Below are 20,337 nucleotides of genomic sequence, written 5' to 3'. Positions count from 1 at the left end.
ACTGACTCTATATACCACAAAAACACCCACAATAGTATCATGACTGATAGAGTGATTACAAGTTACTAACTCTATATACCACAGAAACTTTTCAAACAGTACCACGACTGATCTAGTGGTAACAAGTTACTGACTCTTTATACCACTGAAACTTTCAAAACAATACCACATCTGATCTAGTGATAACAAGTTAATGACTCTATATACCACTAAAACTTTCCAAACAGTACCACGACTGATCTAGTGATAACAAGTTACTGAATCTATATACCACTAAAACATCCAAAATAGTATCATGACTGATCAGGTGATTTTCAAGTTACTGACTCTATATACCACTAAAACACCCAAAATAGTACCATGACTGATCTAGTGATGACAAATTACTGACTCTATATACCACTAAAACACCCATAATAGTATCATGACTGATCAGGTGATTTTCAAGTTACTGACTCTATATACCACTAAAACACCCACAATAGTATCATGACTGATCAGGTGATTTTCAAGTTACTGACTCTATATACCACTAAAACACCCAAAATAGTACCATGACTGATCTAGTGATAACAAGTTATTGACTTTATATACCACTAAAACTTTCCAAACAGTACCACGACTAAACCTGTAACAACAAGTTACTGACTCTATGTACCACTAAAACTTTCCAAACAGTACCACGACTGATCTAGTGATATAGTGACACTGCGCCGTCGGCCCGGGTCGTCCCTTGGACACTTCTATTTTGAACGTTCCAATTAGACGGGAGGAGGTGAAGTCAGCAATTTTCAGAGCAAAACTAAGAAAATCCCCCGGTTTCGACAAGATTCCAGCGGATGTTCTGCGCAATGATACATGTGTTGACATTCTTCTAAAAATTTTTACCCATTGTTTCGTTAATGGAGAGATACCACGTGACTGGTCATCAGGAATAATACAGCCTATTCCGAAATCAGACAACAAGGATCCTACAGACCCTCTTAGTTATCGTGGGATCTCATTACTATCTATTCCTTGTAAAATCTACACAGATGTACTAGGTCGGAGATTAAACAAATGGCTAGAAATGCATGATGTACTAGTAGAGGAACAAAATTGTTTTAGGCAAAAAAGAAACTGTTTTGATCACATCTACTCGCTTTACAACACAGTCAACAACAAGAAATTGAAAAAACTTTGTACTTTTGTATGCTTTGTGGATATACGCAAGGCGTTCGACACTGTAAATCGGGATTGTTTATGGTACAAATTATATGCAATCGGCATCGAGGGAGCTTTCATGAACGCCGTCAAATCGTTATATAGTGACGTCAGATGTGCAACACGTTTAAATCATTACGTCACAGATTGGTTCAACGTCACACAGGGCGTAAAACAGGGGTGTAATATTTCTCCTGCTCTTTTCTCAATCTACGTGAACGATCTGGCGAGTGATATTAAGGCTCTACAATGTGGTGTGATATACGGCGACTATATGATCTCGCTTTTAATGTACGCGGACGATATCGCGCTATTAGCAGCGGATGAACTCTCTCTTCAACGGATGCTCCAGTGCCTTAATCACTGGTTTAGAAAGTGGCGACTACTGATCAACAAGGATAAAACTAAAGTGATCCATTTCAGAAATCCTTCATCTCAACGTAATCTCTCTTCAAATTTAAGTGTGGCGATATCGATATTGATTATATTGATCGGTACCGGATTCTGGTTTACAGAGCACCTGGATTTGTCGATATCTGTGCGCGAACTAGCCAAATCAGCAAATAGAGCATTAAGTGCAGTTATAACGAAATCAAAATTCGCAGGAGGGATGTCACTAGCAGTTTTAGACAACTTTACAAGTCACTTGTGGAACCTGTACTCTTTTATTGTAGTGCGATATGGGGACATAACAAATATCGCTTCGTTCAAACACTTCAAAACCGTGCGTGTAGATATTTCCTCGGAACTGGGAAAACGGTTCTAACATCGCCGCATGAGGCGACCTTGGGTGGAACTCTTGTGAAGTGAACCAAAAAGTTGAAGTCTGTAGACTGTGGATAAATTTCAAATTCTTGGATGAGGTTAGATTACCAAAGAAAATACACATTTGGTCTGTTTCTGTCAATCGCAGCTGGGAGAACAGAGTTATTAAACTCCTAAGGGACAATAACTTATATAATCTACTTACATGTTCTACAATATCTGCCAAAGAATGTATAAAGGCAGTCAAGAATCATTTTACAAATGTTGATAATCGTAATTGGTATAGAGAACTATATGATGACCGTAGGTGTAATAACGACAATAAGCTAAGAACGTATAGGTTATTTAAATCTAGTAATTATACGGAAAAGTATGCCTCTAGTATTATAGATTTCAGATATAGACAGGCTCTAGCGAGACTTCGTAGCGGTAATTTAAAGCTTAATATTGAAACAGGTCGGTATTCTCGTCCTAAAATACTATTAGAAAATAGAATTTGTACATTGTGCGATTTAAATTGTATTGAGGACGAATGTCATTTTTTAGTTGTATGTGATTTTCATTCAGATCTCAGAGTTCATCTTCTTACAATAGCTGATCTGTATCGTCCAGGTTTGAACTATTTAAACAGTACGCAGAAGCTCAATGTTTTAATGAATGAACCCAATTTGCAATACCTCGTAGCAAGTACTGTACACAAGATGTATCGTAGAAGAATGTACTTTTAATACTTTGTTTGTTTTCTTACGATATTCATGTAGCTATACATTGTACTAGTTTAGCCATGTTGGTACCATATTTCATACTATACAGTGTCTCATAAGACTTAATAGGCTGGGTGTCAATTTTATAAATGTGGTTAATTTTAGATACTATTTGTTTTATATGTGATGTGCATTGACATGTGACTCTTCTTAATAAAATATTATTGTATTGTATTGTATTGTAATGTGACTTGATCAGTTAATAAAACAGGATCAAGTAGACTGGCCCTAGTATTACCTACTCGGGTAGGTTCGTTTATTACATTTGTAAGTCCATAATTGATTAATAACTCTAACAAAACATGTCTAGGTTGAATCATTCAGAAATCTACATTCAAATCACTATTGATTACCAAGTTTGAAGAAATATCTAGTGCCTTGCTTACCGATTCGCTTAAATTATTCCAAAATAGATTACTGGAGTTTTCTGGTCGGTAAATAGTGCATATGATAATGGATGAATGCTGAAATTCTATCTGGGTCCAGAGAATTTCACAAACCAGAAATTCCAACTCACGTAAACGTTTAGATTTGAGTCTGTCATTGACATAGACAAGAATTCCGCCGCCCGCAAAGTTACGATCTAAACGAATTGGATCGTGAAAACCTTCGTATCAAAGTATCAGAAGAAACATGCTCGTCCAAATGGGTTTCAGTAAGACAAATGATATCATATTCATCAGTCAGATCCATCAAATCCTGAATTTTATTTCGAACACTTCTAATATTCAAATGGAAAATAGTTAATTCTTTCGGACCAGGATTTGAGTCAACATCCATATGAGATAGCAATAAAATTAACAAAACTAAGGTAAATTCGAAATTAAGAAAACATGAGTTCAGGACTCGGACAAGAGAGTGTATCATTGAAAAAAATCTAGACGAAAAGACAAAAATAAAATCGAAAAAGGACTTTAAGTTAAAATACAATAACGTACATACCTTTTTGACCAAGTAGCCACCATAGAATTTAGAATAAAAGGTGCCAATCGCCGACCTATAGCTCATTATGTCATTAACCAGTATCAAACACAAAATTACTTCCAAAAAGGCGATCGGCAAGCATAAAATTAGCTTGTAAGACTCAGCAAGATTTCGGTGTGTAAGTACAACAAACCAGCAACATATTTTTTCTACATAACAAAGAACTATACACAAAAACACTATGTACAAACAAACGTAAAACACAAACATGGTTAAAGATGACTGCATAAGATACAGTTCTAAAATGTTCAAAATATGAACGTCAGGGAAATTTAGATGTCAAATGACGTAATATAATCAAAATACAGGATGTCAAACTTCAAATATGTATCGACGAACATTTTGTACTCATTTTATTCATTCAAAAGGAATAAGCTGGTTTTAATAATTTTCTTTTCTCAGTGAAAATTTAGGATAAAATTTTATAAGTTAGACCACGTGGTTTCTCCTTCTCCATGAAGACAGAACTGGTGATAATCTTTACACTAATCATTTCTTCCTGCTATTCATCCCTAAAGTTTATTCCTCACTGTCGATCCGAGCTTTCTGGAATATCCGTTTCCACCAGTCCGTCCTCACAGAGAAGGACCAAGCACGTGGTTTAAAGCATCATTACCCGCCTCCCCCCCCCCCCCTCCCAAACACACACACACATTGCTCTGATATGTTTATGAATAATCTAAGACATTCACTTCATATATATATATATTTTAAATATAGAAAAAATAGAATTAAACACTCGTACTCATACATTATTGAAATTTTCAAATCCGTACATCATCCTGAAAATATGTTTTGCTGACCAGAGGTATCATATATATAGTACAAAAAACATGTATTGTTTATCGAGGATCAACAAAAGCAAAATTCGAATATCAAAATACAACACAAAATTTTGCCAGTATGTTAATTTTGGATACATACCAAATTTCCCAAATTTCACAGTATATGAATGACTGATAAGTAAATATATTGTCAACCAAAACATTTTACTGGTTTCACGTACGCGTAATAGCAAACCAACTTGGTATTAATTTCGAATTCACTACATGATACACTAAATACCAGACAATAAATTGAATATATTTTGTAACGAGTATACGCATTAAAGTGCCTTAAACATTAATTATTAATATACTAACGTATAGCAGCTGGACCACATTATCCAAAAACAAACAAATCAAAAAAGTATACACTTGGGCTGGTACCCATCATACATTAGTATACCACACATGTGTGTCTAAATTCTTGAATTGCATATAGAGCTACGATTTTTACCCTGGATATTTAACATAATAAGATTATACTCTACATTTGGGCTGGTCCTAACACTTTATACTAGAATTGAGGTGTAGCTCATGTACGCTATTTGCATATGTACTTAAAATAATACAATATATATATATAGTTTTCTAGTTATATATACATATGTCATGTGCTTGGGCTGGTTCCCGAAGTGTGACCCTTGAAATGTACGTGCTCTGCATGTAATTTTATAGTTTTATTCACACCACGCTGAAAAATTATAGAAAAAGGTAAACAAGCTAAGGCCACGCCCCTCTAGCCCGCGTGCGGCTCATTGACAACAATAACAAAAGCCACGTGTTACGCCAAATAGCCATGTGTTACAGTATAAAATTGCATAGATTCGTTAACCAGAGCATTGAATTCAATTCACCAGCTTTATGAGATATAGAAAGTATTACTTAATATATATATATATATATATATATATATATATATATTGAGAATTCATAATAAACATTGAATTTCACAAAATATTTTTTTTATTTAGTGTAGAGATTGTTTAGTTTAAAAAAAAGTTATACACGGATCGCCCTCCTAAGAATGTCTCGAGTTTACGCGCGGTACATATACACATAGTCTGGAGCTAGACGGCTGATTTGAAGAACACTTAACAGCAGTGTCTTTGCAGATCTCTCTTCCTGTTGCGCAAAGATTCTTCCGTCTCTTGTCCAAAACGAATGAATTTTATTGTCGCGTCGAAGTTTGTTCAACTCGCTGACGATCATTTGTCTGTGTTTCGTAACTGACTCTACGTTGATTGTCCGGTGGGCGTTGCCTTTTAACCTTTTCTTCCTCTCGAACACCATCTGCCGGTCATATTTAACGAACAAATCTGGCGATGATTGTTACTCTGGCATCAGTAATTTGACCTAAGATGCGACACCTAGATATAGCATGAGAAGGCATGTCGATATCAAGTTTGCTTAATATGTTTAGTACAGCTTTTAATGGATCGAATGTGAAGCTCGTTTGTCCTTCAGGTACAGGCACATTAAGACATTTTAAACACGTTCTTCTCGAGTACTGTTCATGTTCATCCAAAATGCTAGTTTGATTTTCAACTTTCTTTTCAAGCAGATCAATCGCTTTTTTCAAAGTCTTTGTTTCCTTTTCTTGTACCTCTATTTTCTTAACCTCTGCTTCCCTGTCTACAAGATGAGGATCAGATTGGATTTTACTGTCCACACAATTAGTTATTATACGACCTATACTGTCGTTTGATTCCAGAAGCACTTTTACAGCGCTCTCGATCATCGGACGAAATTCATCTATCAAGGTAGTCTTCAACACCCGGGCAACTAATTGTGACACGGGACCAACAAGTTCATCAATCAAACGTTTAATCACATCAGGTTTAATAGGGAGATCAGCTAGGTTGTGGAGAAGACTGCCCTGCTGTGTGTCCTGAGTGCCCGGGAGACTGGGCGTGACCGGGCGGTGTATTAGAAAATTGCGCTTTTTTTTTTAGAAAAACAGTCCAGGGGTGGACTCACCTAGCTGCAACGTTGTAGTTCTGACAACACTACGGTTTCGTTTGTCATTATCATCTTTTTTATATAATTTTAAATCTAACTAATAAACTTGATCGCAGTTTTCAAACTGTAAGTAGAAACACAGAATGGTGCAACCCACCCCCCCCCCAAACAAAAAACAAAAAAACAAAAACAAAAACAAAAAAACATAATATTTATAACTTGAAAAAACTCGGAATAACGTTAAAGTGAAACGCTAAGCAACGCAAAACAAGAAAGAAAAAACTGTAATTGGTATAACCATTTCATAATATTATCAAAAACAGCCTCATATAAAGTACAAAATGTAACTGGATTTACCCCTTATCGCCAAGGAATTTTTAATGAACTGACGAAAATTTGTCATTTTTTCTTATAACAGAGGAATACAAACTTTCCAAATATTGTGAAAAAATGACGTTACCATAGCAACCTTGAATTTCCTATAATTATCAAGTTTTTTTTTCAATGATGGAAGTGAATGTAAAAAAAATATTTCGGGATATGGTAATGGTACTATATTAATGGTCACTGACAACGATATTTTGAACCTCTCTACATTTTTACAGATATATCACCTGGGTAGTACCATGAATCAATTTTACCACTTGATGAGGTTGTAGTCGAGTGCATTCCGCTAAGGTGAGATTGATTACCGCTCGACGCTTCGGCATTTTTCGGTCTCTTTCTGTGATCTCAAATATCCAGGTGACGTCATTTCTGCTATTGCACATCCACCAGTCGGGACTGACCGGCGGTATCACAAGTCTCTTTTCAAACGAAGTTCTATCATCCACGTTATTTTAGCAGTGAATATATACTGTGTTTTCCAGGTTTTTGTTTTTATAAAACTCTTCATTATCCGCCTAACGTATTAATTGGAAAATACGCTAATTACAGTTTTACCTGTGTTAACACCTGGACACAGGTATAAAATCAGGTTAAAATCAACCCTAATGTTACTAATATGTATATCAGAATGTAATGAGATAACAACAATTATTTATTTCAAATTTCATACACAACATCTAGTACGAATTCATCAAAACTAGCATTTACCGTATTTCATTATAACTAAACTATAAAAAATTTTGTCACTCATTGGTAGCATTTTTAAAAAGAAGTATCCTACGTTGACTTAGTAAAAAAAGTATCATGACATTGCGAAAAACAACAAATACGTCATTATTGTTTGGAAAGTTGTTTTTGCCATTAAAACTGTACTACGCGGTACTTTTGATTTACGTCTCCTTGTTCATTTTTCGCACATGTGTATCCAAATTTAATAAGGATGTATCGTGTACAATCTAGCTAAAAAATAAGGGAGGTAACTCGCATATCTTTATGAACAAATATGGCGGCTCTCAGCAGAACGACACAGTGTTTACATTCGTTATTTTCGCGAGTGCAGCGAGTGGTTACATCACAGTCCCGTAGTATCGGTGACATCTGGGTGGACGGAAGCTGTATTGATCGTAAGTTATCATTTGACCGTATGATACCCATGGATTTTCTTGAAAGCTTCTCATCATCTAGTGTCCTTCAAAACCGCCTGCCAACATTTACTGATTTCGTCTAACACTGACCTACGTTTACACGTATTTTAAATCTTCTTGACATGATCAGAAAATATACTTTATATTTGGTTAAAACCGAAGTTGACAGTTGGTCTTGTCTTTTAATTGGCATAAAGATAGGTCAATATATTTCCTTTCAAATGTACAGTTAAAGCTTAACAAAACAATATACATGTAAAAGTGAAAGTAAGATTATGTTTAAGAGGCAGGCATACTTTATCTAATACATGTACGCATACATATAATTAATTAAAATCATACATACAATTTACAATGTACATGGCATATCTACCGTACATGTGCATATAAATACACGCCTACATAGTCACTATAATCACAGATGTAAATATAAATATTATCTGTATTTAAATACGTACTATAGGCTAATCCACAAACTTTTCCACATGATTTTTTAAATACATCATCATCATCATCATCATCATCATCATCATCATCATCATCATCATCATCATCATCACCATCATCATCATCATCATCTATATATCCGATGATTGATATTTTTTGACATAATTCAATAAATGGTTATGAAAATGTGTTGTTTTTGTAAGAGAAAGAGAGATTGAACAGAAAATTCAGAATACATATTTCTTAATAAGATAAGTTTGTATATTCACATCCTCAATACTCAAAGTGTAACAATAAAAAAATATGTTCACTCTCTGTACCCCTAGAACATGTCATGGCAAAATTGAAAACAAGCCAAGTATTTTTTATTGGTTCCAGGAAAAAAACCTGACCAATTACAGGCTGATATGCTCATTTTTAAGATTACAAAGGAGTGTGATGAATGTGTATATTATAATCCTACCTCCGTTAATGTAGCATATCATTCAGGTCAGAGACATGTAAACAGATCGACTGGTGTTAATCATTTTTGGTTATCTCTATACTTCACGTGCTTGACAGAAGTAGTGTTTATAGAGGCACAAGTAAAACGTATTGGGGATTATATCATTTCTCACCACTAGGTGGTGTTAGTATAGCTATAGGGTATGAATACTCAAAAACCAGCAAGTTGGGGGAGAACTGTTGTGGAGCTTGGTGTATCAACATCAACAATACCCTAGTACCATAAGTAGTGTGTATGTGACCGGCTGTAGTTTGGGAAGATAGAAGTCACTGAATAAGTGTTCCCTTGATCCCTTGGGAGCCTCCAACAAAAAAAATTCAATCTAGAAGCTTAAATATGCATTTTCCTGAATTCTCAGTGTAAAATTAGGGATAGTAAAAAGACTTCACTGTTCACATCAAAAAAAAATCTTGGTTTGTGGCAAATTAAAAAATGCAAGAGGAGTTTCAATTCATTCTTTTAATGATAACTTTTTCTTTAGAGCATTGACGATATGTCTCTATTTGCTACAGTGGACTAAACAAAACCATTTGTATTCTGTTTTGCTACAGTAGACTAAACAAAACCGGTTCTATTCAGTTTCAAAATGTTTATTTTGAGTCTGAAAAGATCACTCTTTTCTTTGCTTTCTTAAAATTTTCCAAGGCAGACTTCAAATTAAAGCTGTCCATGTCCTCCCCGTCAACGCACACCCTGAGGAGCACGTCTTTGTGTCTCGAGAAGCAAAGGATTTCTCAAGGCAGTAGCTATGATGTTCTGAGTGCTAAACCCACGTTCACAACCGGAAGTTAAGCTAACTCTGCCAGTTTCATCAGATTTGGACATTCGTCCCTGTGATATTTTGAAATCAGGTTCCACAGTTGATTCAAGTTGTCTCATGGATACATTTGAGTCACAACTCGTGCAAAAGCCAAGGATATAATCTTCGGAAGGTTCTTCTACTTACAGTGGCTGATTTTTCTTTGTTGTCACTGTCATGATTGTTCGCACCATGCGAGAAAAACGACTGATCAACAAATCGTTCCGAAACAACTTACTTTCAATTTTGTCCCAAAACAAGTCGGGCACTTTATGACGAAACAAGGTCGGTCAATTGTCATATGAGATAGAAAAAAATTCGGTCATTTTTTAATTGAACCGGTCAATGACCGATGACCGACACCTATCAGAATCACTGCAGAACTAGGGGTAATTGTGGTCATTAAAGTGTCGCTGTAACACTAGCATGAATAGGCTGTTAGTGGTTATAAGGTTGTCGTGCTTGATGCGACTAGGTATAGCGACAGCTCATGGTCATAGGGCTACTATAGTGACTACAGTTAGGGTGAGCTACGACGTAGTGGTCGAGTGGGGCTGTGCCTGGTTGGTACAATAGTGTTTGTATATAATTAGTTATATTAATTATTAAGCAGATAGCTTTGGTTGTAGTTTTAGGATGTCATGTAGCGTTGGTTTTGTACGTGCTACAAAATAAACATTAGGAATGTTGGTTACAAGGCAGTAACTCCTATTTGTATATATTTGCATCTGTAGTATAGAACTATATAGTCAAGCTCATAACACAGGGATCCTTAGAAGTGACTAGGGTACAGACCCACTATGTTACAGGAGCAACACCCAACTTCAAAGCCATTACAGTATGCCTTATGTGACCACGAGATTTCTTTTAAGTACATTAAAAGATCAAACTAGTCTTTTTGTTGTGTCCACAAGGTGTCGTACTTGGAACCTTCAATTTTTCCATGACATGTTCCAGGGGTGCAGAGAACTAAAGGAATTGTAACCACTGGAGTGTCGAAGATAGTATTTTTATTGTTTAAAAGTTTTTTAGAAAGAAATCCATAAGAAAGGAAGGGGAAGACACATTCCCACAACATATGAATTCTTGTCTCCACATCAGTCTTATAGTGAGACAGTATGCATTATCAATGAGACCAATCTCGGATAAAAAAGATAAAAGATATGATGATTGATTTACTATAGCCAGTGTAATTCTAAATTTGTTTTGTTACATTACATTTTTTTGGGGAAATTTGGATTGCCTTCTCTTCTAAACAAATCAATGGCAACCTCACTATCAAGCTTTACTATAGATTCTGTAAGAACATTTTCTTGTTCATTTTGTTGTTTTTTCTAGTGAGATGAAAATGAAATATTGTTATTTGAAGTCTTAACTCTTATTTCAAATATCAAGGTCTTCAAAAAATGTTGGTCATGTATCTGAAACTGAATATCTGCATCTGTATGTATAAAATGTAGATTTTTGATTAAAAAGGCATATTACTCCTACAGTCTTCCGTTGACTTTTTCAGACCTGTGCTATGGATGGAGTGTGTTCTGCCCTACTGTTCTAGATCATTGTGTGCCCCAATTAACATTTTGTAGTTACCCTCCAGTGTTGCTGGCTGTTGTTCCAAGCGGTCATCTGTCGCTTTTAATTAAGTCTTCATTTCCTCCTCATGATCAACAGTTCTTTATTCTCCAAATGGTTAGTTCCCTGAGCAATACTCATTTTGTGTCCATGTCAACCTTGGTAAAAAGTGATGATAGTGCTTAATATATTTCATCAAGCTTCTTGTTGCCACCTTTGTCCTTTTCTACAACTTTGTGTATATTGCTCACTCAACATTTTTTAACGGACCATCGCGTTCCAAATGTGTAGGCATAATTCACTACTCAAGAAATGTCACTTCAAAATTATTTTAAACGATAAAACCCAGAATTTGTGTCAAATCAAAGCAATACACTGCACATATGGCCTGGTCCTTATGTGATCACTCTTTTCATAATCCACAAACTTTCTCAATACTGTATACGTGCATGTACATAAACATGATTTTGATGTTCTGTCAGTAAAAAGAAAGCTCATATATTCTCATTTACATAAAGCTTAGGCTAGATATATATATTGTTAAATGTTTTAGATCAAATGACGAATGTATGTGAATTCTTTGTAACATTTCAGCATCTACTGGACTCACTGAAGACCAAAAAGAGATGCGGAGAGTCGCCTTAGACTTTGCAAAAAAGGAATTATTTCCGAACATGGCCACATGGGACCAGGAAGTAATAATGATTATATACATATATTATTATACAGGAAAAAATGTAATAAAAAAAAGGCCATTCAATTATTTTGTTTTGCAGTGATTTTTATAGGATTATTTCAGGCAAATCCAGAATACCATTTCCAATATTTTAATGAATCTCATTACTAAGAGATGTAGTGGGTCCTTAAAATTTGAGTGAGTCCTACAGAAAAGTCATTAGTTCAGAACTCAATTATTGGCCATAACACATCAGATTTTCTCAGAACACCATTTTCAAATCAGTACTATGTATGTAGTTCAATAATCTAATGCCCATAGTTAATTTTGTGTGAACTCACTTTGATATGAATCATGTGAAGTTGTCCCAAAAAAGAATTCAGGTAAAATGTAAGAGAAAGCATGTGTTTGTAATTATTTGTTTGGTTTGTCAGGAGTCATTCCCAGTTGATGTGTTGAAGCGTTGTGCGGCCCTGGGATTTGGTGCTGTGTACTGTAAGGAAGACTGTGGTGGTACGGGACTTTCCAGGCTTGATGCTTCCATGATATTTGAAGCCTTATCCCAGGGCTGTGTTAGTACTACTGCTTACCTCAGCATCCATAAGTAAGTCTACACAAACATTTGTCAGTCGTAGAATTAGCCACTGGTCAACTTGTTTTTGACCAATAAGTTTGCTGATGATTCAATTGGTACAATGTACGTGTAGTCTAATAAGCATTCCCATTACACCAGTATCTTTTATTATAAGTAAATTGCTGCTCAGTATATTTAATAATGTGATCATGAAGAGGTAAAATCAGTTGCTTTGATTTAAAAAAACCTTTAAATGCTTCAGTATGAAAGATCTAGTAATAATCAGAATGTCTTTAATAGTACAATTTCTGCAAAATCATATTTACACACAGCAAAATCCCCACTAATATTAAAAAGATGAAAACTATCTTTGAATGATCTCTTTCTAGAATAACTTCAATCCACGAAACTGTTTGATTCTCAAATCCACAAGAAAGCATCAAATAGTGTTTAGATTTTAATTTTTTTTTCTGGGAAATACACATTACTTGACACCCAGGTATGAGTACATTAAAACCTTTTTTATGAATATTTGTTTAAAGCATGTGTGCCTGGATGATTGATGAATTTGGCTGTGACAACTTGCGGCAGAAGTTTATTCCAGATTTAGCAACACTGGACAAATTTGCTTCTTATTGTCTCACAGAGCCTGGTAAGTGTGTTTTAAATGTTAAGTAAAGGATGAGTTTATGTATGTGTGTGTTTGCATGCATGCATGCTTTATATTAGTATATCCATTCAAGAAAAGTTTCTGTCTCAAAACTGATGTTGGAGTATTTTTCATGTTACATTGTAATTATTTAATTATTTTGGGCTAGATGTGGGAAAGTTGTTCATATAAATGTTAATCATTTAAGAAATACACCATTCCTTTGACACACATGTCACACCTTAGAATTGGTGGACAGATTTCAAGTCATTTTCATATTTGTTGCTTGTTAGAGAGAAATTATCAGGCATGAGATGTTTTCATTTTTTTTATTTTTTGCATTCCTTAATTAAAACTTTTTATTCGATAGATAATTTCGCTTTGGATCATATTTGTCTGCATACTTTAAATAACAATGTTTGTTTGTTATAATTACTACATTTTATTAACAGATTATGGAAGTGATGCTGCTAATATCAAGACGACAGCTGTTGCCAAAGGAGATCACTTTGTTCTTAATGGATCTAAGGTAGGTTGTCATGATTTAAATCAGCCATACCTTAATATTTACCATTGCATGGCATTCATGATTGCTACCTTGTAACCTTATACTTAACAAAGGTAGTTGTGCATTATCAGCTCATGAATTGCCATGGCATATGAGTATTGCAAGGAACTTGCGAATATTGGGGTTGCCTTCCCTTATAATTTGATATTAATACATTACAAGAATGGACAGTGTACAACACCATTACAGTTTGATTGTTCTGTTTCATAGGATATTGTATTCTTATCAGGCAACAAAAAATCTAAGGAAGTTACTTTTGTGTTTTAGATTTGTGTGAAAAAACTTATGTGGTTAGATTAGTATATCAAAGTGAAGTGAATATTTGGGAAGTCCCATTAACTATATTTGGGAACAAATTGAGTTGTATTTAAGTCAAAACATTGTTGTAAAAATTAAAGCACAAATATAAACATCCTGTTTTAAATATATAAGTATATGTTAAGGTTGTTGCTAAGTCATTTAAAGTGTTTTCTGAAATTTAAATCATTTTAAGTCATGTACAAATGAATGTTTCAGTCTTTCATAAGCGGAGGAGGAGAGAGCAATGTGTATGTGGTCATGTGTCGGACAGGAAAAGCCGGAGCTAAGGGAATATCCTGTCTATTAGTTGAGAAAGGTTCCCCTGGACTTTCATTTGGACAAAAAGAAAAGAAGGTAAACACAGTTTAACAAGTTATCTCCCTTAAACTTATGGTGAACTTCAGAACAGACATGGATGACATACTAATAAAAATAATTAAACGTAGTGTTAATTGAGAAAGATGCAAACTCAGGCAATAATACTGTACAATTGATGAAAATCATTATTAATAAGTTTCATGTGCTCCAGAAAACAACAGTAAATTGTCAATTATTATGTTCAGATCAGCATCCAAAAAAACTATTTTTCAGTGTATTTATCATTAAAGTATCTCTTTCCAGTATTTCACTTTGATAAATTTGTATCTCCCATAGATGGGATGGAATTCACAGCCAACACGCCAAGTGATATTCGAGGACTGTGTGATTCCTGTGGAGAATCTGATTGGAGAGTTAGGAGATGGATTCAAGATTGCCATGAGAGGCCTCAACGGAGGAAGAATTAATGTCGGTGAGGGTTTTGTAAGCTATACAAAATTTTCAAATTTCTTTAAGTCTTCACCCTTTGGTATTTTGAGAATTAGCCTTGCCAGTATGTTAATTATGTTTTGTGTTGACATCAACATCAAAATTGTCTGATAATTTTCTTGTTTATGACAATCTTTACCATAATTATAAAGATTTATGTCGTTGATATCACATTCTCTTCATACTTATAAAATGAGCATTCTAACAGTTGAGTAGAGACAAGCAACAGTGCCGTAGTGCATTATAATGATCATAGAGGTCATTTGTCAACTTTTTACCCCACAGTCCATCCATCCGTCCGTCCGCACGTCTAGGCGTTTGTCTTATGTCCACAATTGCATACCACTCATTATCTCAAAAACTACATCACCGGTCATCACCATTTTCACTGGGGATGTTGGGCCTATTGACCTATACAACCCTATCGTTTTTCGTCACCGCGCGATATCCAATATGGCGGTTACGGTGCCATCTTGAATTTGCATTCCGCTCATTATCTCAAGAACTACATCACCGGTCATCACCATTTTCACTGGGAATGTTTGGCCTATAGACCTATACAACCCTATTGTTTTTCGTCACCGCGCGATATCCAATATGGCGGTTACGGTGCCATCTTGAATTTGCATTCCGCTCATTATCTCAAGAACGACAACACCGGTGGTCACCATTTTTACTGAGGATGTTGGGCCTATTGACCTATACAACCTATTGGTTTTCATTGCCGCCTGATATCCAATATTGCAGTTACGGGCGCCATCTTGAATTTGCATTCCGCTCATTATCTCAAGAACGACAACACCGGTGGTCACCATTTTCACTGTGGATGTTGGGCCTATTGACCTATACAACCCTAATGTTTTTTGTCGCCGCCCGATATCCAATATGGCAGTTATGGGCACCATCTTGAATTTGCATTCCGCTCATTATCTCAAGAACGACAACACCGGTGGTCACCATTTTCACTGAGGATGTTGGGCCTATTGACCTATACAACCCTTATGTTTTTTGTCGCCGCCCGATATCCAATATGGCAGTTACGGCCGCCATTTTGAATTTGCATTCCACTCATTTTCTTAAGAACGACATCACCGGTGACCACCATTTTCACTGAGGATGTTGGGCCTAAGGGCCTACACAACTCTATTGTTTTTCATCGTCGCTTGATATCAAATATGGCAGTTACAGCCACCATCTTGAATTTGCATTCCGCTCATTATCTCAAGAATGACATCATCGGTAATCACCATTTTTGCTGAGCGTGTTGGGTCTTTGGACCTACACAACCCTTTTGTTTTTTCGTCGTCGCCCGATATGCAATGTGGCGGTTATGGCCGCCATCTGGAATTTGCATTCTGCTCATTATCTCAAGAACGACATCACCAGCGATCACCATTTTCGCTGGGCATGTTGGGCCTATGGACCTACAAAGCCTATTGATGTTCTTCACAATCTCAGCCCTGCACCCAACTTTATAATAAGGCTGTGGGGTATTGCCCGCATTTGCGGAGCTATGTTTTGTGCTTGCAGCTTCCTTTGATAATTTCAGGAGATTTTTTCAGAACCTAAAAGCTTAAAATTCCTTAAGTTTTTTAAGTAGTTTTAAACACTGTTATATATAGAAGTGGAAGATAGTTTTCATACAAATTCTAAAAAGTCAAAAAGACCTTACCTGCATGTCACTACATGTTTATTAAGTTGTTAATACATTTTACCACAAATGTCTTGTTTCTTAGGTCTATAACTTCATTATAATCCTGTTTAATATGTCTTATTACGGTACAGTAAATTTAATGGTAATATTATTATCCATGAATGTGAAATGTTATCGCTGATAAATTGTCGATAATGATTCATTCTAGTGATGCATGAGCCATTTCTTTGTTCTGTATATTTTGATAAGTACCTGAGTGCTGAGATGTCATTTATGTTACAGCTTCCTGCTCACTTGGTGGTGCCCAGTCAAGTATAGAACTCTGCAGAGATTACCTGAAAGTGAGGAAGCAGTTTGGAAAAACACTAGATAACTTTCAGGTAATGAACAAGATTTCATTTATGCATTTTGGGTGAGAGGTTGTATATAGTGTCACTCATGCTGGACCATCCTGTCTGTTCACATCCCGTTTTGAATTAGTATTATGTAATGAGATCCTTTTTCCATATCTGGTTCATATTTACCTCATAGTAACATAAAATCTACACCTGATCAAATTCTGATTTGCAAGACATTCATGTTAAATAGACATTTTTATGCCCCTGTCATACATGGTCAGGGGCATGTAGTGTTGCACTTTCTGTCATTCCATCTCTTCTCCTTTACTTTGTCTTCGCAGGTCCTCCTGGACCCTTCCAAATATTTTAGTCAAACTTGGTAAAGAGAAAGACCACATTGTGTAGATGTGCATATTGCAAGGGAAATATTGTTCAAACTTTTTTACATGAGTTATGGCCCTTGGACTTATTAGGTTCAACATTTGAATGCGGATCCAACTATCGTGAAGGTGTCATCCATCTCCCAAAAAATTATTGAACATTTTAAAGCATTAAGTATTCTCACTGAATTCATTGAACAACCACTGTTTATGGCTCCAAATAAGATCTTGATTTTGCCAATTCAATCAACCCCCTAGATGCATGTATACATGCATACTACTGCTCTGACCACGATGAAGTTGTGATTAAAAGATTAAAGGTAAATATATCTTTCTTTTGTATGTAGATTAAATATAATGTCCACCTAGAAATGTACGTCAGTGCCAGTGGGGGCATTTGTGGTGCTGTTCGTTTTATTTATTCTAGTTTTATTAATCATTCATTTAAATTTCAACATGATTTTAAGATTTTAATTTTTGTTCTTGATTCGTAAACAATCTTATACAAGTGTTTGTTTTGATAATGATGATGATGATACACAATTTTTGTCTGTATTAAACATGCTGTATTTAACAACTGCTTTACCATTCCATATATCTCTAGCCTTTATCTATCTCTTATAAGATCTTGTGATATATTTCTGCTATCATTGACAGTATTTACAGTTTCGGTTAGCGGAAATGGCCACTAATTTAGTTGTGTCCAGGAACATGGTGAGAACTGCCGCCCGGTCACTGGACGAGAATTGGCCGCAGAGGGTCATCTTATGTTCTATGGCCAAACTTTTTGCCACAGAAGAGTGTTCAAAGGTGGAGTGAATACAGTATAATGGCTCAGACTTTTCCAATGAATATTTATTAAATGATTTGATCAATAGTATGTTTATAATCATGTAATACATGTAAATGATTGGTAGGTTATTGAATTATTTTCTTCTGAAGATTTGTTGCATATCCCTTTAGTTATCTGGTGTAAAAGTAATTTAGTATAATAAGTACATGTATAATGAAATGCTTTGAAGAATTACCAGAATTTTCCTTCCTGACAGATATGTAATGATGCAATACAGCTCCATGGAGGGTATGGTTATTTGAAGGACTACCCAGTACAACAATACACACGAGATACCAGGGTGCATCAGATTTTGGAAGGTAGATGTCAGATCACATGTAGTTGATCAACTTTAAATTCTTGTATTCAAAATGTTCTATCTTTCGATTAAGTAAATTGGACAGATGAGCTACACATCATCCTTCTTTTCTATGTTGTTCTATGTTTCCCACATCAAACATAAAAACAGAGAAACAGAAAATCTGAAGTATTTTAGGTGTTCTTTTCATCCTAAATCAAGAAGGAAATCTATATAAATCTATACGTCACATATTATCTTTGTCTCTATTTACCAGGTACCAATGAAGTGATGAGAATGTTAATATCCAGAGATTTACTGACAGACGATGAGAGGAAGTGATATACAGATGGAAGCACCTTGATAACACTGCTATAATATTTCTGTGATAAGAAATACTGGTGTCTGGTGTAGCTTGAACACAATATCTGACTGATGAATAATATCAACTTATATCCGAAAAATATGAAAAACCAGCTGGTACTGTTACACATGTCTGTGATATTGAGAGTGTAGCTACAACATGTTTTACAGTGAACTTACTACCTAATAAACAATGACTGTATTTATCTGCTGCTCTACAGCTGCCCAGTGTTCAGTTGCGATGTCATAATGTCTATTTATACTTACCGAGATTAGTTTTAACAAATCTGCTGTCATTCAATCAGGTTTCTGAAATCTTGACCATTTTTTGTGTAAGGGAGAAGTTTTTCAAAATGAACTATAGCGGCATAAAGAGAATGGTGTTTTATAACAACTGTTATTTCAGATATGATGAAATAGTGGTTATCATAGTGGTAACTCTCTTGAAATGGAGGCGATTTTATGTCATTGGGGTAGCAAGCTTGACAGCAGATATCAAACCACTGGTTGGTGCTCTTCAACAATCTCAACATTATGTACAGTAGGTTTTTTTTTTTTTTTTTTCCAAATATATCAAATTTTGGCAGATGATATTGTGATATTGAGATAATTTTTCATTATGAGATTATTTGTAGGACTTTGGAAGTATTGAAATTATTTGTTTCTCTTCATTCAGATGTATTTTCATTTGTACATTTGCCTGCAAAATCTTGCTATTGACGAGATTTATGTCTTGTTAACTCTAGCACAGGATTCACATAAAGGGCCATAACTCCTCAGCTATCGGGAAAGAGTATTGTATAACTAAAGATATAGGGATGTCTCTTATATCCATACCACCTATACTTGTTGCTAGGGGTAGAAACACCCCCATATCGGTATATTTGATTTTGGAACAATCCTAACACAGTAAACTGATCACTGAAATAGTATTGGAGATAATATCAATCATGGGAGGTACATGTATCTAATTTTGTATGGACTTGTTAAGCCTTATAACAATAAAAAAACAATCATATTGTTAAGTATTTATTTTTGTCACAATATACCAATACAGAGACTCGAGAATTGACCTCCAGAGAACTACAATATACTCAACATCGGGACTTCAGAGCTAATATTTACAAAATATACCCGACAAAGGGACTAGCGAATATTTACACAATATACATGTATCACACTCAAGGACTACAGAACTAATATTTACACGATATACCTGACACAGGGACTAGAGAGCTAATCTGTACACAATATATCCGGCACAGGGACTAGAGAGCTAATCTTTACAACATATACACGACACAGGGACTAGAGAGCTAATCTTTACACAATACACCCGACACAGACAGTAAAAATCTAATCTTTACACAATATATCCGACACAGTGACTAGAGAGCTAATTTTTGCACAATATATCCGACACAGGGACTAGAGAACTAATATTTAAACAACATATCTGACACAGGGACAAGAGAACTAATATTTAAATGATATACCTTACACTGGGACTAGAGAGTTAATCTTTAGACGATATACCTGACATT

General features: G+C 35.3%; 1 protein-coding gene across 1 annotated transcript; it reads left to right on the top strand.

The window, feature by feature from the left end:
- Positions 1-7,889: 7,889 nt before the first annotated feature.
- On the top strand, positions 7,890-19,814 carry LOC132549861 (isobutyryl-CoA dehydrogenase, mitochondrial-like). Its single transcript, XM_060213829.1, has 11 exons — positions 7,890-8,010; positions 11,949-12,049; positions 12,465-12,634; positions 13,147-13,256; positions 13,706-13,782; positions 14,338-14,475; positions 14,776-14,911; positions 16,865-16,962; positions 17,958-18,110; positions 18,350-18,452; positions 18,708-19,814. Exons 1-11 carry the CDS (start codon positions 7,890-7,892, stop codon positions 18,770-18,772), a joined length of 1,272 nt encoding a protein of 423 aa, XP_060069812.1. The 3' UTR covers positions 18,773-19,814.
- Positions 19,815-20,337: the final 523 nt, after the last annotated feature.

This window comes from Ylistrum balloti, unplaced genomic scaffold, assembly GCF_031769215.1.
Source record: "Ylistrum balloti isolate Yb309-2 unplaced genomic scaffold, AGI_CSIRO_Ybal_v1 Utg370080, whole genome shotgun sequence".
Classification (NCBI taxonomy): domain Eukaryota; kingdom Metazoa; phylum Mollusca; class Bivalvia; order Pectinida; family Pectinidae; genus Ylistrum; species Ylistrum balloti.
Note: the sequence above shows the minus strand (reverse complement) of the source record. Positions and strands in the feature narration are given on the sequence as shown.

Excerpts from the sequence above, each read along its gene's own strand:
- LOC132549861 (XM_060213829.1), top strand. The coding sequence starts at position 7,890 with ATGGCGGCTCTCAGCAGAACGACACAGTGTTTACATTCGTTATTTTCG. Across the intron at positions 8,011-11,948 it reads GGACGGAAGCTGTATTGATC|CATCTACTGGACTCACTGAA; the intron begins GTAAGTTATCAT and ends GTAACATTTCAG. Across the intron at positions 13,783-14,337 it reads TTGTTCTTAATGGATCTAAG|TCTTTCATAAGCGGAGGAGG; the intron begins GTAGGTTGTCAT and ends TGAATGTTTCAG.